Source organism: Phyllobates terribilis, unplaced genomic scaffold (genome assembly GCF_046119375.1).
Source record: "Phyllobates terribilis strain yellow unplaced genomic scaffold, ASM4611937v1 Scaffold_14__1_contigs__length_39327217, whole genome shotgun sequence".
Classification (NCBI taxonomy): Eukaryota; Metazoa; Chordata; class Amphibia; order Anura; family Dendrobatidae; genus Phyllobates; species Phyllobates terribilis.
In genome coordinates, this window is record NW_027362774.1 from 16,915,722 (window position 1) to 16,939,500 (window position 23,779).

Here is a 23,779-nt window from a genome sequence, read left to right on the forward strand (position 1 = left end):
CTCTGCCGTAAAAATAACCCGAGGGAGGAACCTCAAGAAAAGGGCGTCCAGAAAAGTGCAACCTGTGCTCTAAATAACTGGGTACTGTGGTCTGAAAGCGACTTTGGCTTTTTTTTTTTATTGTAGTAAGGTCTCCTGGGGGCAGTAATGTGTCACCTAAGTGTGACCACTGGGGGCAGTAATGTGTCACCTAAGTGTGACCACTGGGGGCAGTAATGTGTCACCTAAGTGTGACCATTGGGGGCAGTAATGTGTCACCTAAGTGTGACCATTGGGGGCAGTAATGTGTCACTTAAGTGTGACAACTGGGGGCTGTACTCCAATCTATATATAATCGTCTTATCCCGTCTGTCTGTCTGTCTTTCTGTCTGTCTTTCTGTCTGTCTGTCCAGGAAATCCCGCGTCGCTGATTGGTCGCGGGATTTCAGAAAAATATGGCGGCCGTTAGCGGCCCATCTGCCGGACGGAAGTCAGCGGTGATGCAGCCAGGAGATGAGCGGAGCTAGCCGCTCATCTCCCCGCTGCTGGCAGCACAAGTACCCCGACGGGTGGCGCCACTGACCTCCATGCGGCTGCCGTCGGGAGATCAGCGACTTGGGCCGCTGATCTCCCGCTGGCAAGTGTGAAGGGAGGGACAGCGCCGCTGCCCGGTCATCAGTAATACGGTTCGCTGATTGGTCGCGGCCGGCGGCCGACCGAGACCAATCAGCGATTTTGGCGCCAAATATAAACACCGCTCTGCTGATTGGTCGCGGCCGCCAGCCGCAACCAATCAGCGAGATTGGCGCAAAATTTAAACACCGCTCTGCTGATTGTTCATGGCCGCCAGCCGCAACCAATCAGCGAGATTGGCACCAAATTTAAGCACCGTTCTGCTGATTGGTCGCGGCTGGCGGCCGCGACCAATCAGCGAGATTGGCGCCAAATTTAAACAACACTCTGCTGATTGGTCGCGGCCGCCGGCCGACCGTGACCAATCAGCGAGATTGGCGCCAAATTTAAACAACGCTCTTCTGATTGGTCGCGGCCGCCAGCCATGACCAATCAACGAGATTGGCGCCAAATTTAAACAGCACTCTGCTGATTGGTCGCGGCCACCTGCCGACCGCGACCAATCAGCGAGATTGGCGCCAAATTTAAACAACGCTCTGCTGATTGGTCGCGGCCGCCGGCAGACCGCGTACAATCAGCTAGATTGGCGCAAAATTTAAGCACCGCTCTGCTGATTGGTCGCGGCCACCAGCCGCGAACAATCAGCGAGATTGGCGCCAAATTTAAACACCGCTCTGCTGATTGGTCGCGGCCGCCAGCCGCGACCAATCAGCAAGATTGGCGCCAAATTGAAACAACGCTCTGCTGATTGGTCGCGGCCGACGGCCGACCACGACCAATCAGCGAGATTGGCGCCAAATTTAAACAGCACTCTGCTGATTGGTCGCAGCCGCCAGCCGCAACCAATCAGCGAGATTGGCGCAAAATTTAAACACCGCTCTGCTGATTGGTCGTGGCCGCCAGCCGCGACCAATCAGCGAGATTGGCGCCAAATTTAAACAACACTCTGCTGATTGGTCGCGGCTGCCGGCCCACCGTGACCAATCAGCGAGATTGGCGCCAAATTTAAACAACGCTCTTCTGATTGGTCGCGGCCGCCAGCCATGACCAATCAGTGAGATTAGCGCCAAATTTAAACAGCACTCTGCTGATTGGTCGCGGCCACCTGCCGACCGCGACCAATCGGCGAGATTGGTGCCAAATATAAACAACGCTCTGCTGATTGGTCGCGGCCGCCAGCCGCGACCAATCAGCGAGATTGGCGCCAAATTTAAACAACACTCTGCTGATTGCGCCCGGTCAGCCGCATACATATTCTAGAATACCCGATGCGTTAGAATCGGGCCACCATCTAATGCAGGGGTCCCCAAACTACGGCCCGCGGGCCACATGCTGCCCGCGGAGGACTTTTATCCCGCCCGCCGGGCTGTGGGCAGAGGAGAGCGGTGTCAGCGCCCGCACTTCCCCCCGCTTTCTCAGAGCCCCGGCAGCCGGATACTTACCTCTCCCCGTGCCTTCCCAGATCCGCTGTCTTCCTGCTCTGCACTCCCTGTGACGTCTCAGGTCAGAGGGTGCGGTGACGTCTTTCCACCGCGCCCTCCCCTGAGCCGTCGCAGGCAGCGCAGAGAGGGACAACGCCGGGAACGCTGGAGTCCGGACCTGAGCAGTGGCAGCAGGCAAGGAGGGAGGTGAGTATTGGATTTTTTTTTTTTTTTTATGTATGGAGGCATGGGACATAATATTAGGGGTGACATCCTGCATGTGGCATTATATGAGGGGGGTGACATCCTGCATGTGGCATTATATGAGGGGGGTGACATCCTGAATGGGGCATTATATAGGGGGGGTGACATCCTGAATGGGGCATTATATGGGGCGGGGGGGTGACATCCTGAATGGGGCATTATATGGGGGGTGGTGACATCCTGAATGGGGCATTATATGGGGGGGTTCACATGCTGCATGGGGCATTATATGGGGGGGTGACATCCTGCATGGGGCATTATATGGGGGGGTTCACATGCTGCATGGGGCATTATATGGGGGGGTGACATCCTGCATGGGGCATTATATGGGGGGTGACATCCAGCATGGGGCATTATATGGGGGGGTGACATCCTGAATGGGGCATTATAAAGACAGGGGAGTGATATCCTGCATGTGTCATTATATGGGGGGGGGGGGTGACATCCTGAATGGGGCATTATATGGGGGGTGACATCCAGCATGGGGCATTATATGGGGGGTGACATCCTGAATGGGGCATTATAAAGACAGGGGAGTGATATCCTGCATGTGTCATTATATGGGGGGGGGGGGTGGCATCCTGAATGGGGCATTATATGGGGGGGTGACATCCTGAATGGGGCATTATAAAGACAGGGGAGTGATATCTTGCACGGGGCATTATATGGTGGGAGAAAGGGAAATCCTGCATGGGGCATAATAAGGGGGGAACAGCCTGCATAGGGCATTATAAGGGGGAAACAGCCTGCCTATTGGGGACCTATGCTGCCTATTGGGGACCTATGCTGCCTATTGGGAACATTTACCTGCCTATTGGGGACATTTACCTGCCTGTTGGGGACCTATGCTGCCTATTGGGTACATTTACCTGCCTATTGGGGACCTATGCTGCCTATTGGGGATATTTACCTGCCTATTGGGGACATTTACCTGCCTATTGGGGACATTTACCTGCCTATTGGGGACCTATGCTGCCTATTGGGAATATTTACCTGCCTATTGGGGACATTTACCTGCCTATTGGGGACATTTACCTGCCTATTGGGGACCTATGCTGCCTATTGGGAATATTTACCTGCCTATTGGGGACATTTACCTGCCTATTGGGGATATTTACCTGCCTATTGGGGACCTATGCTGCCTATTGGGGACATTTACCTGCCTATTGAGGACCTATGCTGCCTATTGGGGACATTTACCTGCCTATTGGGGACCTATGCTGCCTATTGGGAATATTTACCTGCCTATTGGGGACATTTACCTGCCTATTGGGGACATTTACCTGCCTATTGGGGATATTTACCTGCCTATTGGGGACCTATGCTGCCTATTGGGGACATTTACCTGCCTATTGAGGACCTATGCTGCCTATTGGGGACCTATGCTGCCTATTGGGGACATTTACCTGCCTATTGAGGACCGATGCTGCCTATTGGGTACAGTTACCTACCTATTGAAATACCGGTTGATTTAACTTTACTTGTTCTTCATTTTAAATATTGTATTTGTTCCCGTTTTGTTTTTTTTACTACAAAATAAGATATGTGCAGTGTGCATAGGAATTTGTTCATAGTTTTTTTTAAAAACTATATTCCGGCCCTCCAATGGTCTGAGGGACCGTGAACTGGCCCCCTGTTTAAAAAGTTTGAGGACCCCTGATCTAGTGTATTACATAACAGTGACCACTGTGGGCAGTATTCCAATATATTACATAACTGTGACCACTGGGGACAATATTCTAATGTATTACATAATGATGACCACTGGGGGCAGTATTCCAATGTATTATATAACTGTGACCACTGGGGGCAGTATTCTAATGTATTACATAATGATGACCATTGGGGGCAGTATTCCAATGTATTATATAATGGTGACCACTGGGGGCAGTATTCCAATGTATTACATAATGGTGACCATTGGGGGCAGTATTCCAATGTATTACATAACAGTGACCACTGGGGGCAGTATTCCAATGTATTACATAATGGTGACCACTGGGGGGCAGTATTCTAATGCATTACATAATGATGACCACTGGGGGCAGTATTTTAATGTATTACATAACAGTGACCACTGGAGGCAGAATTCTAATGTATTGCATAATGGTGACCAATGGGGGCAGTATTCCAATGTATTACATAACAGTGACCACTGGGGGCAGTATTCTAATGTATTACATAATGGTGACCACTGGGGGCAGTATTCCAATGTATTACATAACGACGACCACTGGGGGCAGTATTCTAATGTATTACATAATGGTGACCACTGGGCGCAGTATTCTAATGTATTACATAACAGTGACCACTGGGGGCAGTATTCTAATGTATTACATAATGGTGACCACTTGGGGCAGTATTCTAATGTATTACATATTGGTGACCACTTGGGGCAGTATTCCAATGTATTACATAATGGTAACCACTTGGGGCAGTATTCCAATGTATTACATAATGGTGACCACTTGGGGCAGTATTCCAATATATTACATAATGGTGACCACTTGGGGCAGTATCCCAATGTATTACATAGCTGTGACCACTGGGGGGCAGTATACTAATGTATTACATAATGTTGACCACTTGGGGCAGTATTCCAATGTATTACATAACTGTGACCACTGGGGGCAGTATTCCAATGTATTACATAACAGTAATGGGGACAGTATTCTAATATATTACATAAGAGCCCCCATTGCTCCATCCCAGCTTCAGGCCTCCATCTGGAGACGACAACGCCATGAAGAGGCCTTCACGAAGGAATATCACACCTGTTCTACTCCCAGGATTATGGTGAAGGCTGGATCACTGCAGTCTTCATTCCCGGTTCACTAACAGCTCGGCGTTACATTGATTTGTTGGTGGAACCAGAGGTTGGTCCATTTCTCCAAAGTCTCCCAGGATCCCTTCCAACAGAACAACCCCAGGCCGCATATTCCTCACACTACTATGAGCGCCTGCGTGGCCTCAACCTGCTCCTGTGGCTGCAGCGTCTCCGGTCTTGTCTCCCATCGAGCACATTGGGGATGTCATTGATCAGTAATTACACAGGAGCTGCTGGCAGCGGATCTTGATGATTTTCCTAAGTGCATTCAGTAGCATTACCTTCCTCGGACTGCCATTAATGACCTCAGTGACAGCAGTCGAGGCTGGAGGTGTCGGGATTTCTGCACGAGGCTCAGACTCCGGATTGAAGAAATCCTGAGCTTGTGGTAAAGTTGTTTCCGTTTTTCAATCATTTACAGATCAGTGACGTCTCCGTCCGGTGATTTCCAGAATTTCATGACTTTTCACGATTGAAGCGACCTGTGATGAGACATCATTTAGCAAAAAGTCCAGAATTCGTCCAGTTGGTATCTAGTTCTGTTATTTCTGGTAAAGCACAGAGCGTCGCAGCAATTCTGGAAAGATGTCAGAACCTGCAGAGCATCGCAGATTGCTGATTATGGGGCCGAGTGCTCCCTGTCCACCACTGTCTACAATGGAAGATAGCAGCTTAGTCTGATGCAGATGGCAGGGAGCACGTACCAGGGGCAGGGATGGCACCATGATACATTCATGGAGGACGGATCGGTGAGGCAGTGTGATGGGGCGGTGTTCTGCTGGCATCACCGGGTGTGACATGCCACCCTCCTATACAGTCGCCCTTCATGGCAGCGGGATTGTTATATGTCAGCGCCTCTATCTGCAGGATAATGGTCAGGACTGGTCTGAGTAACACGACAAAGTGTCCAATCCATTGTCTGTAAGGTGCCGAAAAAACAAGTCCGATCCATGAAGGCCGCAGCGAGCAAAGCACAGGACAGTAGGATGTCAGATAGCACTGGACACCTGCAGAGGTCATGTGACATCCCGGCATTCAGGAGCCTGGGAAAGCTGAGTGGCAGCCGCTGTGGGAGCCAAAATGGTGGACATATGGGTTGTCACTTTCCCAGAAACACATTGTCACTTAGTTACTGAAGATTGTCCATGTATCTCCCTGGTCTTGTAAATCCAGTAAAAAAAAAAATCCCAGAGAGCACAGCAGGAATTAGACTTGTATGTTTCTTGGTAATGAAGGGGTTAACTCGGCTGCACCTGTAACAGGCAGGGGTCATGTGAGGAAGGATGCAATGCTCTGCAGAGAGTTTAGCAGCACCATGGACAGGGGTCCTGGGGAAGGATCAGCACAATGGACAGGGGTCCTGGGGAAGGATCAGCACCAAGGACAGCGGTCCTCGGGAAGGATCAGCACCATGGACAGGGGTCCTCGGGAAGGATCAGCACCATGGACAGGGGTCCTGGGGAAGGATCAGCACCATGGACAGGGCTCCTGGGGAAGGATCAGCACCATGGACAGGGGTCCTTGAGAAGGATCAGCACCAAGAAGAGGGGTCCTGGGGAAGGATCAGCACCAAGGACAGGGGTCCTGGGGAAGGATCAGCACCATGGACAGGGGTACTGGGGAAGGATCAGCACCATGGACAGGGGTCCTGGGGAAGGATCAGCACCATGGACAGGGGTCCTGGGGAAGGATCAGCACCATGGACTGGGTCCTGGGAAAGGATCAGCACCATGGACAGGGGTCCTTGAGAAGGATCAGCACCAAGAAGAGGGGTCCTGGGGAAGGATCAGCACCAAGGACAGGGGTCCTGGGGAAGGATCAGCACCATGGACAGGGGTACTGGGGAAGGATCAGCACCAAGGACAGCGGTCCTGGGGAAGGATCAGCACCATGGACAGGGGTCCTGGGGAAGGATCAGCACCATGGACAGGGCTCCTGGGGAAGGATCAGCATCATGGACAGGGGTCCTTGAGAAGGATCAGCACCAAGAAGAGGGGTCCTGGGGAAGGATCAGCACCAAGGACAGGGGTCCTGGGGATGGATCAGCACCATGGACAGGGGTACTGGGGAAGGATCAGCACCATGGACAGGGGTCCTGGGGAAGGATCAGCACCATGGACAGGGGTCCTGGGGAAGGATCAGCACCATGGACTGGGTCCTGGGAAAGGATCAGCACCATGGACTGGGTCCTGGGGAAGGATCAGCACCATGGACAGCGCAGGAGCTCAGCCAAAACTGCAGGGCAAGTGTAGAATGATGAGGGTATACACAGGCAGGGGTCCTGGGGGTCCTCAGCTCCTCCACAAGGGGATCTGTCAGTCATCCACCCACTACAGCAGGGTAGAGGGGTTATATACAGGTGGGGGTCCTGGGGGTCCTCAGCTCCTCCACAAGCTGATCTGTCAGTCATCCTCCCACTACATCAGGGTATAGGGGGTATATACAGGCGGGGGTCCTGGGGGTCCTCAGTTTCTCCACAAGGAGATCTGTCAGTCATCCTCCCACTACAGCAGGGTATAGGGGGTATATACCAGGTGGGGTCCTGGGGGTCCTCAGCTCCTCCACAAGCTGATCTGTCAGTCATCCTCCCACTACAGCAGGGTATAGGGGGCACATACAGGTGGGGGTCCTGGGGGTCCTCAGCTCCTCCACAAGGGGATCTGTCAGTCATCCTCCCACTACAGCAGGGTATAGAGGTTATATACAGGCGGGGGTCCTGGGGGTCCTCAGCTTCTCCACAAGGGGATCTGTCAGTCATCCACCCACTACAGCAGGGTATAGGGGGTATATACAGGGGGGTCCTGGGGGTCCTCAGCTCCTCCACAAGGTGATCTGTCAGTCATCCTCCCACTACAGCAGGGTATAGGGGGTATATACAGGCGGGGGTCCTGGGGGTCCTCAGCTTCTCCACAAGGGGATCTGTCAGTCATCCTCCCACTACAGCAGGGTATAGGGGGTATATACAGGTGGGGGTCCTGGGGGTCCTCAGCTCCTCCACAAGGGGATCTGTCAGTCATCCTCCCACTACAGCAGGGTATAGAGGTTATATACAGGTGGGGGTCCTGGGGGTCCTCAGCTTCTCCACAAGGGGATCTGTCAGTCATCCACCCGCTAGAGCAGGGTATAGAGGTTATATACAGGCGGGGGTCCTGGGGGTCCTCAGCTTCTCCACAAGGGGATCTGTCAGTCATCCTCCCACTACAGCAGGGTATAGAGGTTATATACAGGCGGGGGTCCTGGGGGTTCTCAGCTTCTCCACAAGGGGATCTGTCAGTCATCCACCCACTACATCAGGGTATGGGGGGTATATACAGGTGGGGGTCCTGGGGGTCCTCACCTCCTCCACAAGCTGATCTGTCAGTCATCCTCCCACTACAGCAGGGTATAGGGGGCTCTCCGGTAAGAGGATGGAGATGATTGGGGTCTTTCAGCTGCTTTTGAGCAGATCTGTCAATCATTCATCTACTACAGCAGAGGTTGTGTGATCCCCAAGCCCTAAATACTAGTTAAGTCACAAGTGTGCAGGCAGCATGACGATCTGCAGGAATCCTGCGTGTGATCCTGCGCTCGGCAGCATACCCACACACATAATGTGCTCTCTCAGTCGTACAGATTAACCCCCTGCAGTCTCGGTAGTGACCCCCCGATTGAGCATGCTGGAGGGAGGGGGTGAGGACTCTGCGCTCCTATAGGCTGTTGTGCAGAGAACCATCAGCTGGTGTGAAGCCCCTTATAACTGTCAGCACAGAGCAGAGGACAGAGAGCTGGAGGCAGCAGCAGCTGAGACCCTCCCCAGCGAGTGGAGCCCCCCACAAGTAAGTCTGATTAACTTCCCTCCAGGTCCAGATCCTTCCCACTATTGTGCAGGACTCATCACCCCCATCATCCTCTACTTGTGCTGCAGTTGTTCGGTGCTTGGATTTTGTGGAGTTTTGCACTTTTTAATTGAATGTATTTGTTCTGATCCTTCTCCTCATTCACATTCGCTGCACATAGAGAGATTGGAATGGAAAAGCGGTGATCCCAGTAATGCTGTCCGCCATCTCCCCCTTCCCTGCACCCGTCATGCTGCTTCATGGAAATTGTTTTATGCTCTCGCTGTGATAAAACGCAAAGCTTGTGCGTATTCTCCATTATTGTGGCGGAAAGGCGGAGGGCGACAATGGGGTCCGTATGCCGGAATGGGATTCATCCATCCCTCCATCCCTACAGAGAAGCAACAGGCTCCGTCCTCCCGGAAAGAAGGACTCAGCTTATACAGCAGCTCCCGGGGGTGGAGGTGTGATGGGGCATTTACCCAACTTCTTCCATTAGTCAGCCCCAATTATTATAGGACTGGGAAAAAATAATACAAAAAATAGACAAAGGTAGCGACTTTTCTCTGGCTCTGTGATCCCGTAGTTGGAATTTTGTTAACTAAGAACCTCCATTACTTGTGGGTGAAGTGATCTAAGTCCCCTAAAGCCCCAGGGCACTCAATGCCCAGATCCATTCATTGGAGACAATTCAGACTCATCCGAGGGAATCCCTATTCTTCTCTGTGTGCGGCTCACTGAGTGATGGAGTCGGTGCAGATTCAGAGGATTCCTTTCTTCTTTCCTTCCTTCCATCTCACATTTTACTTTCCCTTATTGAGCAGTTTTACTAATTCAGACTAAGATCCACATCAACAAAGATGTTCTGCAGCTGCCTGTACCCAGGATTGCGTAGTGTCAGTAGTCACAGGAGTCATCCCCGGACTCCCCACGTAACATGCATTTTATAAGGGAACAAGTGGATCTCAAAGGATCTGATGGGATGACATCCAGCCTTTTGGATCCTTATTTCCACCCACATCAAGAGGGGGCGCTATAGAGGTTGTCATTGTACCCGGGTTGTGCAGCCCGGGGGTCACTCTGCCTCATATGTGATCAGCACTAGTGATATGTCACTGATTGTCATCACAAACATCACAGATAAATCCGTCCTCGCTCGGGGCTTTGTCTTCTGCAGCATTTTGTAATCTGGCACGGATTTGTATCGCTGCGAGCAGCTCCTTGGAGAACGGAATACTAGAATTGCAGGGCTTTTCCAGTTTCAGAAAACCCCTGCATTGTAACAAAAACTATGCATTAATCACCCTCCCCAGGTCCAATGCTGATTCTCTGCTGCTGCGCTGTGTGCCTTTTATTGTCTGCAGCGATCATGTCCCATCAATAGCCAATCGGTGATCTCAGTGACCATGAGCAGTTAATACCGTCAACTCCAGTTGATTGTCTGCAGCGTTGTCGACAGTAATAGACACCATGAGCAGCGTCGGAGACTCATTTCTGGACCGAGGAAGGTGAAAAAAGCATAAAGTTGTTTTTATTTTTTTTTTAAAACTGCAGCCAAGGGGGAAAGGAGTTTCCAAAACTGGAAATCCATTCATGTCATTGGAGAGTGATGTTTGCAGACAATTCATCGATTGCAACTATTTAAAAAAAGTTTTTGTTCAAATTTATTTCAGTCTTAATTTTTGGAGCAAATTTACGCAACATTTTAGCGAAATATGTGACTTTTTGCTCTAGAAAGGGGCAAAAAAAGCAAACTGGCAAAAATAAAGATTTTTGCTTTTGTGCAAAACTCATGAACCCGTGTTCTCCATTTTGAAAAATTTGGTGCAACAAAAAAGGCGAATATTACAAAGAAAAGTGACTGAAAGAAAAAATATCACAAATGGTGAATCATTACCTTTGTTTCTGCCTTTAACCCAGAGCCATGAGGTATTGAGATACCTATGATCACAGTATCTTGACACTTATTATTTGTCTTAGCCCCCAAATCTTAGATTGTCTGATGCCAATTCTCCATGACGCAATGCCCTGTTGCCCTCTTCCTCGATCTTGGTAGAACCAGCTATGTTAATCCTGAGCCTCCTGGTTCATAAATGTACTGCCAATACAGTGCTGACATATAAGCCTGGAATAGCTAGAAGAGGACCATGTCTATCATAAGGCTTGCGATGGAGAGGGCTTGTGAGAGACCCCATCAGATTGAGCAGACTATGAAAACATCATATTTTTGTTCAATAAAAGAATGTCTATCCCAATGCACTAATCGAGCATCAAGGAGGAGTAGGTGCCATGCATGGGACCTTCCTGCCAACCAAATTGGTGAGCCATTGCAAACAATAGCCTATGTACTTCATTTAAATCATGTAAAAAAAAACTGAGCTCCCCTGATTCTGAATCTCTTTTCCCTTTTGTGCTGCGTCGCTCCATTGCAGAGATATTCACATTTATATCTTTGGGAGCGCAGTATGGGAAATCTCTGCTTGTAGTCCGACTGGACATTTCTTCAGAGTCTTCTCCGATGGTGTACAGTTTGACCCATCTCTCCCAGATGCTGCCAATTACAGATCAGCGTCGTCTGAGACTGCTAGATCAGCTGCCAATCTGCAGTTCTCAACCTCTTAGTGTCACGGGTGTGTCAGGTGTGACAGACAGTCATTCTGGATCCGACTGTAGAAGGTCATTGCACTTGGCTCTGCAGGCACCTTCTTGATCTTTTCATCTCTGTAGTGTAGTGATATCCTTCTCCCTCTAGGACCTAGCAGTGATCTCTACCTTCTGCTGCTAATTGACACACCCTTGCTGGATGTTTAAATATCTTCAGTCTCTCCAGAGAGTCGCCAGTGATAGCTCTATTTTCCTCTGTCCAGGCTTGAAGTACTAGTAGTCGGCTAGTGTCTTCGTGGAGCTTCCTTGGAGGATAGTTGGCGGGATCTCTCTGGTGTCTTCTCAAGCTGAGTGTTTCCCTTGTCTATTTACCTGTTTGTCTTTATTTGCAGTGGGAGCTGACTAGTGCTCACTCCATCTCCTTGCTAGCTGTGGCCTATTGCTAGGGGCAGTCAGGGATTAGGTTTCCTGCCCGGCGATAGGTGCGGAACTTATATAGGGACGTTAGGTGTTGTCAGATCTGCCTAGGGGTCTCCACTCCCCCTTTCCCTAGTGTTCGGGCTTCCTCTCCCTCTTCCCATCGTTGTGCACTTAGTCTTTCCCTCACCTTGCGTGACACTTAAAGGGAGGGGTAAAAGCGCACGCCCCCAGAGATGACTGACAAAACACCCTATGACTTAGGGCGGTTTTCCGCCAGAAACGCGTACGTTTTTAAATGTTTCCTGCTCTATTTCCTGTCTTTGGATTTTGATGGACCACTAATAAAGTAGAAATATTTTTTAGCAACGATGGATGTGATAAAATTCCTTTTTACTGACCTGAAGAAACGCTCAGTTGCACTACAAGCAGAGATTTCCCATACTGTGATCCAAATGATATAAATGTGAATATCTCTGCAAAGGAGCGACGCAGAACAAAACGGAAAAGAGCGTTAGAATCAGGAGAGCTCAGGGATTTGTGCAAGATATTTAACTCTGGTTTTTTTTGGAGTAAGTGATGTGAACACACGACCTGACTGTGACTGGAGAACCGGAAATGAGAAGACTTGTCTGCAAACAGTTTTCCTAACCCGAACCACAGAGAGACGAGGATGAGTTGAAAGATCGCTAATTAACAAGCAAATGGTCCTGACATTTAGCTCGTCTCCGTTGCCTTCAGAATTTGGGCTGTCAGGAGCGGAGTCAGGCGAGGCGCTGCTCTGATCGGCCGTGGAGCGGAGCTTAATTAACTGGAGCTGAGTTAAGTGGCGCTGTCACCGCTCGCAGGTAGGAAACTTGTCATGAGGCCGGCAGTCAAAGCCTGTTAAAGTATTTATGAAGCGATATGTCATCAGAGAGACTGGAGAATGAGCCCGGATGGACGGCCACGCCGGAGAAAATCAATAGCGCTTGTGTTAAAGGGAAATGATTGAAACCTTGGGACCGATGCTCCTGCCGCATCTCTGCCGCCGATTACAAGCAGCAGCTGTGATTACGGCGAATGGGGGATCTCCACACACAATAAATCACCACCTGTAGATATAAGACCCCCGGCTGTCCTCTTGGGTCTAAGAGGAATCTCCAATTTAAAGGCTTTTCCGGCTCCTTGTATAATAAAAAGGAGCTCGATCTACTAATACACTTTGCATTTCACTCCCTTGCTCGCTGTCAATGAATGGAAACAAAAAAAATCGACTTTTGCATTATTTTATATATCCAACAGCTCAGGGTTGGGATAATCCTCTTTGCGGTAAGCTGCCCGGATTCTAGGCGTCTTATCTGCACTGATACATTGTAACTGACTAATAATAAGGAGAGAATGAGATGTTCTGATGATGTCATTGATTAGCTCATCAGGAGGCTCAGGATGAACGGGGGTCATAAATCTGAGTTGGGGAATCTGGGAGCTCGCAGAATAATTCGTCATTATCATCTATGGAGCTTCTGCTATTGACCTTTATACTAGCCCAGTCTGTTTTCTACCAACTCGGCCTATGGTTGGCATCTCTGGCCCTGGCATGGGCGTTTTCCCAGTTGCTATATTGGTCCGAGCTTTTAGGGGTCTTGAAGGTAATGCAGATATTCTCATAATACACTGTACAGTTGGGTATTTCTGCATCACAAATGATGCATTATCACCCCAGAAAAGAAATGTCATTATTGCAGCCTAAGAGTTAACTGGAAAGCAGCAAATTTTTACAAAGTGTCAATGCCAATTATTCCTGCCGTCTCTCTAGTGCCACCTAGAGGCAGTGAGCCTGTAAGTCGGTGTCCAGCACCATCTGTAGTCGGCTGTGTCGGTGCACAGTAGGGCAGCGGGTGACATACGACTGCGCAGCCTTTGGAGGACACAGGCTGTATATTATTGTCCGGGCTCCGGGACAGATTTCGGTTGCTTTAACCCCTTGTAATCCACAATGCAGACAGCTCATTAAGGGTTAGATAAGATCTAATGTGCAGATCGTCGCGGCTCTGGATGGATCCGGTCGAGGCAGAAGATCCTGTGTGTGAAATATAGATTGTTACCGTCGAAGAAAATGAAAAAAAAAAAACAAGATTAAGAGATAAAAGTGGAGAGAAGCTTTCTACGCAGGAGACAATCTGTTCGCCGCCTCCTGACTTATAATTCCATGTTTCACGTTCGCCAACCGCTGTGTGACAAAACTGTGCCAACCCCTCAACAAAGGGGATTAATCTGCTGACAAGCCGCGGTGCTGAGGTGGATATGGGCTGAGAGCGCGGCTGCAGCCGACATATCATGAGGAGTGAAGCTCTTGGTACGAACACTTTACCTGGACCCATCTCATTATATAGGCTTTTACCGTGTCCATTCTGTATGGTAAAATCTGTGTGACTGAGATCATAGGTCACAGCGTAGTCCCCTGATCCAATGGGATCCTAGGTTAGGGTTACATCTGTATCACGTTATTATTTTTTAATGTACATTTTTATATCTGCTTTTACAGCAGCTGCCTGGCTCTGAGCGCTCGTTTTCTAATCTACAGAATAAAGTCCCTATATTAATATGTTAATAGGTTGTAACAAATGAGCTCTTGGGTCATCGTAGACAATGGTTACACAGCTGCCAACCTGTCCGTCAATGCACTTAGAAGCAGGGGCAGATCTATAATGGGTGCAGGGGTTGCAGTCGCGCCCGGGCCCTGGAGACTAGAGGGCCTTTTAGCTCATATGAGAAAACCGATACCATTAAAGACCCATTATACACCACGTTCCAAATTATGATGCAAATGCTCTTTTCCTATGATTTTCCTGGATGCAGAGGAGTCGTATAATATCCAGTCGTCGGCCGTTAGAGAATAAATCATTTATTGGACAAATCTCCCAATGATATCAGGATTTATTTCAAAACTAAAAAAAAAACTCAAAATGCAGCAAATTCTTCTGCAGAACAAGAGTCCGAACATCTTATAGGTTGTAAATATCTGAGAACGGTGATTTGTGGAATCTCCAGCATTAAGACGTCACATTCACTGACATCAGAAGCCTCCTCACAGGCCGAGGTCCAGGTAACATCGGAGCTTCTGGGATTTCTCCTCCATTGATCTTGGGAGTTTTTGGAAAGTTTCTGCTTGAATTTCTTTGCTGGATGTCAGAATCGCCCCCAGAGCTGCTGATCTGATGTGATCGGCCTCCACCCTCATAGATCTTCTGCTGAGGACACTTGGAAGATTCTCAGTAGGGCTGAGGTCAGGGGAGGGTGGTGGCTGCACCAGGAGTTTCTCTCCTTTATGCCCATAGAAGCCGATGACTCGGAGGTTTCTCCGCAGCAGGAGATGGGACATTGTCAGGATAAATATTGTGAAGATCCGGGGTCTTCCGTGGGCGTAATACTATTCAGACACACAGGGTGAGGGTAAAACAGTGTGGCAATACTTTATTGAACCACCAAAATGGACAATAAGATATAGTACAGACCCAGCAAATACCCAAGATGTTATAACATTACACAGTCTCACCTGGCAGCCAAGAATAGAGCAACTGCGACTTTGGGACTTCCAGGGCCAACTACCTCAGCCAGTGGCCCCCGCTTTTGGTGGGCCCCCACAGACAGAAGATAGCGGCAAGCTTAGGAAGCTGACAGTCCATAGAGGTACAAGGCCAGGAGACCCGAGGGTCCCACCCTGGCCTGTCCGAGAGTTTCCATGGGGCCAGATGACCGGCTGGTCCCAATCTGGTTTCTCCAAATGTCTCTATGGGTTCCAGGTGACCGGAGGGTCCCACCTGGCAACCCTAAATAACATATCCATGGGGCCAGGTGACTTCATCATCGCAAACTGTTCTCCCCAAATGCATCCATGGGCTCTCTGATGGTCAATGGTGCAGATCCGTATCTTTCCAGCTAGGGCCATATACCCTTAGGCCGGAATCATGTAGAATCCAAATCTGTGTCTCTTTGGTTAAAGCCATGCTTCCAAGCTGATGGTCTCAGAGAGTCTGATCTTTGATTCTCTTTGTAAAGTCGCTTTCCAATCTCTGTTTCAAATCTCTTAGCAGCAGGACAGAAAAACCCTTTTTTATATTTACATATGTGGCTAAGGTCATCAGTCACAGGTCAGAGGTAAAGGTGCAGGGCTCACTCAGGTCTCATTGTTTGAGCTAATCAATTTACATAGTTGGTATAGCAGGGGGCTCTTTAAATCAACATTCAGCTGGCTTTAGTATAATATGTAATAATTATCATATTAACAAACATCATTGTTCACAGACCCAAGAGGAGTCAACAATCAGGATTATACAAATAATAATATGTCCTTCTTGACCAGCCGCAGAAATACACATATATTTACAAGTCAACACAAACACAATAGTGTATTTCTCTTGGCTTAACAAATCTAGATGTCTGGCTGATTAAGATTAGAAAGCTGTGTCGTCACAAAGATGATTTTGCTATGGACGGCACAGGTCTTCTTTTTCTATCATGAAAGAAAGTGGTCAGTCAAACACTCTATATACTCTGACGAGGTCTTTTTCACACCTTCAGGAACCCTAAAGGGGCGACCAACTCTCCCCATGATTCCGGCCCAAACTTGACTTCACCACCTCCTTGCTGACGTCGCAGCCTTGTGGGGTCATGTTGGCCGTCCACCAACCATCCACGCTTCAGTTTTCGTGAAACATCTAATGTTTTCATACCTTGTCTAGGCATTGCACTGTGTGACGCTTTCCGGCAGCAGAGATCCTTTTTCTTTCCCATATTGCTTTAATCCTGCGGCTGCTTAATAATGTGGAACGGGCTTCTTATGGAGTTTTCTTTAATTGAGAACCTGAGAAACTAATTGTCACAGGGGTCTGAGACTGATGTCAGGGATCCAAAGACCCCGAGACACAAACCGTCCAGGAGGTTATGGGAAAAACACAAAATTACATCTTTATGGCACAATAATTTGGAACGCAGTGCAGTTGGGATCCTTGTTGGTGGTTTTTCCTTGGGGTCCATGCCGCTGGTTAGAAGGAAATGTCTTTGACTGCAGAACTTTAAGGATGAGGACCCTGAGCTGAAGCCGCGTCCGTCAGATACAATCCTGCACGTTGCAGCCACATGCAATAATTGATCTAATGGGGAATACTATGTCAATATACTGAATACTTTCTCCAGGGATCGGTATTGCCATAGGGTGATGTGTCGGTGTAAGGATGGGATTGTCGTATAATGCAGACACAAACCTTCAAAGGGAAGAGAACGGCTTAATTAGGAAAGAAAGATCCGTATGAGAGCGATCATTGGATTCAATAGGAATAAACCCATCAACCGGGGAAAAGCTCAGGACAAGATGGACAATGACAGCTCGATACAGGAGCGAAGAGGCGCCATATGTATCCTGTCTGTCCTATAGATTAATGTTTGCTGTATGATGGTAACTGTAAAGATCTGAGGTTGTGGGTTGTCAGTAATCACCTAGGCAGGTTAACGATGCAACAATATTTTATTGATCACAGCCATGGTAATAAAGCAATTCCAGGTAAATGGCCAAAAATACAGTTCTCTCAGTCCTCAAATTCCCAATCTGGGGTCAGTAGTTCCACTGGCTTTCTATAACGCCATACTCACTGTCTCCCAACTTTTGGTTGACCCACAGATTTCGTATCTCCAGCCAGTATAGTCTGTAGCCACAGTCCATGATCCTCTAGACGGCAGATAAAACGATGAAAGCACAGGTATCCAGTAGCAGCCGTCCTTTTAAGAAAGTGTAAATCCAAACGACATAATCCATAATGGTAACATGTTTATCCATTCATCCTTCCAAGTCTACGGTCTCCATCCTCTTCCTTCAATCCTTCCACACAACTCTCACTAAAACATGTCTCTCCTCTCCTTCCCTGGGATCAGCCCCCTCCCTGCTGACACTCTTCCCCTTAAACATTTACTGATCGCTAAAACAATGAAGAATATCCTAGAAGCCTTCACCTGAGACTGCCTGTAAGACCCCCTGTGGCGACGGCTCCACTGTGTCTCAATCTACACTCACCTAATGAGATTATTGGCTGTTGAAACAATGGTTAGATACTCCTGAGATAAAGATGAGATTAGTGGAATGCTGGATATTTTACAAGTGAATCTTACCTACTGACAAGTATTTCAGAACTATATAAAACATAACAAGTAAATCACTAATAATACACAATAATAATATTGACAAAAATGGTGGTCCGTTGCTGGAAAGGTATCATAGTCTTTAGTAAGTGGGCAGCTCCTCACAGTGACTATTATCCAGGGTCATTGAGTCTAATATGAAACCACTGACCCCCCCCCCCAACCCCACCCCCACACGACGAAAACCGGCTGATGTGGAAGGGTTAACTGGCCGCAAATCTGGAGGTGTAGAAAATAGATCTATAAATGGTCTCTCGGAGGTGAAGTGTCCGGATGATAAGTGACTCATTGTTAGCAATAATTCACTCAAGTGTCGGCAGCTGCGCGTCCTCATTGACCCCGAATGATATCAGGTTTTCTTCTCCGCAGTCCGCAGGCAGCGAGAAGCCTGAAAAAGCCACAAGTATCACAGATCAGGCGGAAAACACTTAACATTCTTCACTTGTGCTATTGAGAATATATCTCACACCCAGAACTGTTCTCAGAACTGCTGGTTGCCCTTGGAAACAGACTACAATGTATCTGTCCTCTGTAGTCAGACATGTGACCCAACGGCTGAGTGCTATGGATGATCTAAGCTGCCAGAAGGCCCTGAAACAAGTCGAAGAATCCGGAAATGTGGCTTTAATGTCACTGGAGCTCAGGACATGTGGAAAGATACTTTACATGTGGAGGTTTCCTGTACAATGTTGCACTTTAAAGACTAATTCCTTCCTGTTTTATATTGTCACAGTACAACCTGCAGGTTATGCAATATTAATCTTATCAGATCTGCAGATACTTAAAGGGACACTCCAGGAAAATGCTGAGCACAGGATTTAAAGGGGCAGTAGAAGATACACTTCTATACATTTTTCATGGAATTTGTACAGTTCAGACTCTGTCCCATCACGCCCCCAAATATTGGTCCAGGAACATAGAGGGACCATCACCTTTCCTGACTGGTCTATTTTAATTAAAGGGCTATTTCCAAAGTATCAAGTAGGTAGGGGATAACTTGCTGATCGATTGGGAACCCCAGCGATCCCCATAGCAAGGCTATGAATGAAGCAGAGGTGTACATTCATTGTCTATGGGAGCACATTCATTCATTCATGCACTTACTGCTCTCGGGATTCCCAAGCTGCAATCTCAGGATCGCTGGGGGTCCCAGTGGTCATCAGACCTCCAACAATCACCAAGTAGCTCACAACCTTTTAATACTTGTATTCCCTACGACTTAACAATTCTGGAGGATCTATTCTCAGAACATTGGATTGTGACCTCCCTCTGTTATTCCTCCTGGAAATGTATTAAAACTGTGCGTCAATATTGGGTTTGTCATCAGGATTGCACAGCTTGACGCTATCAGCACTCATTGTGAGTGAAAGGACAGATCCTGCTGTAAAAGAGATCAATCATTTCCAGGAGGAATAACAGAGGGACAGTGCAGAGTTCTATCAAAAGATTCTCCAGAATTGTTATTTCATAGGAAGAACAAATAGACCAGACAGGAGAATAAATAGGTACTTTTTAAACTTTGAGACACTATTCCTTACTTTTTACCCCTCACAAAAGAAATAGGAGACTCGAGGTCTCTTTGCAGGATTTGGTGCTTCATCATGTTCTCTTTTATTATTGTATTTTATATAAGTTTGGGTTAAATTTGCCTCTAGACCTTTCCAGATTCAGGTCAATGAATACGTTGATTTTTCTCTTTGCAGGTGTTGACTTGGTGGATCAGTATGTCCGTCCCATCCATCTCCCAGGACTCGCCATGACAAGACCGTCCTCCGTTTCTGCCCCTGATCCCGCCATGGAGATAGCGGTGTAGATAAGTCCTGAGAATCGAGTGTCCACCACGTTACAACATGGAGAACGGCAGCAAATTCGACAGCCCGACCAACATCTCCTTGGCCAACAAGGACTTGGTTTCCAGCATGATCGAGTACAAAGCCATCTCCGTCTTTCTTGTCCTGCTGATTTGTGGCGTTGGTATAATAGGGAACATCATGGTGGTCCTGGTGGTCTTCATAACCCGTGACATGAGAACCCCAACCAATTGTTACTTGGTCAGCCTAGCGGTGGCTGACTTGATGGTCCTGGTGGCGGCTGGACTGCCCAACGTGTCAGACAGCCTGGCAGGAACGTGGATCTACGGGCACGCTGGATGCCTGGGGATCACCTACTTCCAGTATTTGGGGATCAACGCTTCGTCCTGCTCCATCACAGCCTTCACCGTTGAGAGGTGAGTCCATATCTGACGTGTGAGACAACCTGTCTCCTACTATGTTCCTCCAGGTCGGTGGTCTCCAACCTGTGGCTCCCTAGCTATAGCAAAACTATAACTCCCATCATGTCCTAACAGGGGTCAGCAACCTGCGTCCTTCCTATCATGCCTTGATAGCCGCCTGGCATGCTGGGAGTTGTAGTTTCACAGCTACGCAGGATGCTGACTCCTGCGGACCGTCCCCATTTCTGATTTAGATTTAAAGGGGTTTTCCAGGAATTTACACCTGATGAGAGGAGAGTCCATGGTGAAACCATATGCTTTATCATCCCTCTATAGGTACATTGCCATCTGCCACCCGATAAAAGCGCAGACAGTGTGCACGGTGTCCCGCGCCAAGCGCATCATTGCCATCGTCTGGTTCTTCACCTGCATTTACTGCATGCTGTGGTTCTTCCTCGTGGATATTCAAGTGAACAAGGACCAACAGGTGGAATGTGGTTACAAGGTCTCCCGCAACCTCTACCTGCCCATTTACTTCACGGACTTCGCTATCTTTTACGTCATCCCGCTCTTCGTGGCCACCATCTTGTATGGGCTGATTGGTCGGATCTTGTTTCTCAGTCCAATCCCCAATCACCCGGAGAGCACCACGGAGAGATGGAGGGAGAAAAGCAGCAAGGAAAAGAATGGGACCGAGTCCGACAGCGGCAAGACGAACACTCGGAATCGACCTAAGGGGGCGCTGTCCTCAAGGAAACAGGTACGTCCTAAACTTATAGGCAGAAACGGCCGCTCATGCTGTAGCATCCATGGTAGTGGAACCACTGTGCCGTGGGCCGAGGAGGTGCTGGAGGGGAGTAACTAGGCGAACACCTGACTCTTTGCTAGAGCCCCTGATGATGGGGTTAGACTTGGCTCCAGATGGACTCCAGGTGCTACTCCAGGACAGACCTCGGACAAACGGGAGCTGACCTCCAAAGGGGCAGGTAGATGGAACGGCCAAGAATAGATGGACTTGACAAGTACAGGCAGACACTTCAGGAATACTGGAAGACAAGGCAGGTGTAGACAGGTACAGCTGGTATACAGACTGGCACGGCAGGTGCAGGCAGGTATTCAGACTGGCACGGCAGGTGCAGGCAGGTATACAGACTGGCACGGCAGGTGCAGGCAGGTATACAGACTGGCACGGCAGGTGCAGGCAGGTATACAGACTGGCATGGCAGGTGCAGGCAGGTAGGCTAGTATACAGACTGGCACAGAAGATGCAGGCAGGTATGGCTAGTATACAGACTGGCACGGCATGTGTAGACAGGTAGGCTAGTATACAGACTGGCATGGCAGGTGCAGGCAGGTACGGCTGGTATACAGACTGGCACGGCAGGTACGGCTGGTATGCAGACTGGCACGGCAGATGCAGATAGGTATGGCTGGTATACAGACTGGCACGGCAGATGCAGACAGGTACGGCTGGTATACAGACTGGCACAGCAGATGCAGACAGGTACGGCTGGTATACAGACTGGCACGGCAGGTTCAGGCAGGTATCGCTGGTATACAGACTGGCATGGCAGATGCAGACAGGTACAGCTGGTATACAGACTGGCACGGCAGATGCAGACAGGTACGGCTGGTATACAGACTGGCATGGCAGATGCAGACAGGTACGGCTAGTATACAGACTGGCATGGCAGATGCAGACAGGTATGGCTAGTATACAGACTGGCATGGCAGGTGCAGGCAGGTACGGCTGGTATACAGACTGGCATGGCAGGTGCAGGCAGGTACGGCTAGTATACAGACTGGCATGGCAGATGTAGACAGGTACGGCTGGTATACAGACTGGCATGGCAGATGAAGACATGTAGTGCTGGTATACAGACTGGCACGGCAGGTGCAGGCAGGTACGGCTGGTATACAGACTGGCATGGCAGGTGCAGGCAGATATGGCTGGTATACAGACTAGCACGGCAGATGCAGACAGGTACGGCTGATATACAGACTGGCATGGCAGGTGCAGGCAAGTACGGCTGGTATATAGACTGGCACAGCAGATGCAGACAGGTACGGCTGGTATACAGACTGGCACAGCAGATGCAGACAGGTACGGCTGATATATAGACTGGCACAGCAGATGCAGACAGGTACAGCTGGTATACAGACTGGCACGGCAGGTGCAGGCAGGCACGCTAGAAGGCACAAGCAGGGACAGTCTGGAATGAGCAAGAGCAAGCGGGTACAGGTACGTACAGACAGGTACTAGTGGGTACTGGCAGCTATCCACAGACAGGGGACCTGAGAACTAGCTAGCGTGCAGTCTAACTGACTAAACATGTTGCTCAGGCACCTCCCAACAGGTGGAGGTGCCTTAAATAATAAGTGTCTCACAGCCATTGGCTGGGGACACTTTAGGGTGGCACGCGCTGTCCCTTTAAAAAACCGGGAGTGTGCACCCTAAGCACAGTGCCTGGGGATCTGCAAGCCTAGCACAGACCCTGGGCAATAGCAGCAGGAGGAGGAAGAGTGGGACAGGGCCCGCGACGGTGTGTGAGTCGGCGTCCCTGCGAGGGGAGGGAGGGATGGGAAGCGTTCAGTGACGCTGACACTATATATTCTGTATAACACCACTGTGTAGGGGACACGGTGATGGATATGATCATGGTGCACCCCACGTGATGGTCTGTGCTCTGTATTATATGTCCGGATCTGTCATCCACTCTGTGCATTAGTTTTAGGCAGGTGTGGAAAAAATGCTGCAGAATAAGAAGCTTTCAGAAATACAAGTGACCTTTTCAGAACTTTTCTTTTGCTAATATCAGAGTTCCTTCATTGTTTGATCCTCCGTCCGCACGTCGCGTTCCTAATTTTCCTCCCATAAGGAACTCGCAGGAATATTCATCAGGTTTTTGTTCTTTTTTTTTTCCCCTCGCCTCGTTATTGCTGGGTGACAATCACAGATCTGGACGATGGCCTTTCCCTGAATACAATTACCATTTCTGAGTCACAATCAGTCATTGAAGGCCATGCATATGGATGAGGTGCAATATTGGATATTATTCCGCCATTGTTACGGTCGCTGTCAGGGTCGCCTGATCCTTCTTTCATGTCAGACTCCGGCCGGGATGGAAATTTTTTATAATGTCAAGACAATTTCTACATAGTGAATGCAAAGCGGTAGAGCCGCAAGTGATTGACTAATAAAGTTGCAAATTAAAGGCGAGGGCGATAATGGAGCGGACGCGTCACTTCTTTGTGAATAATTCAGGAGATTATTTAAGGACAAATTCCTACACTAAATTCCCCCATATTTTACCCCAAAGATGCAGATGCAGGTGTAAGGCCCAGGAGAGGATCAGACTGTGCACTGCCCAGCTGTCATGCAAGGTGAGGGAAAGACTAAGTGCACAACGATGGGAAGAGGGAGAGGAAGCCC

The 23,779-nt window shown here is 48.9% G+C and overlaps 1 protein-coding gene across 1 annotated transcript in view; it reads left to right on the forward strand.

Annotated features, from left to right (window-relative positions):
* The first annotated feature begins 8,729 nt into the window (after window positions 1-8,729).
* Window positions 8,730-23,779, forward strand: part of LOC141175783 (thyrotropin-releasing hormone receptor-like) — a 40,834-nt gene continuing 25,784 nt past the window's right edge. The window contains exons 1-3 of the mRNA XM_073659713.1: window positions 8,730-8,939; window positions 19,838-20,361; window positions 20,683-21,106. Of these exons, the coding sequence (XP_073515814.1) occupies window positions 19,985-20,361; window positions 20,683-21,106 (801 nt within the window). The 5' untranslated portion in view covers window positions 8,730-8,939; window positions 19,838-19,984. The remainder of the gene's footprint in view (window positions 8,940-19,837; window positions 20,362-20,682; window positions 21,107-23,779) is intronic.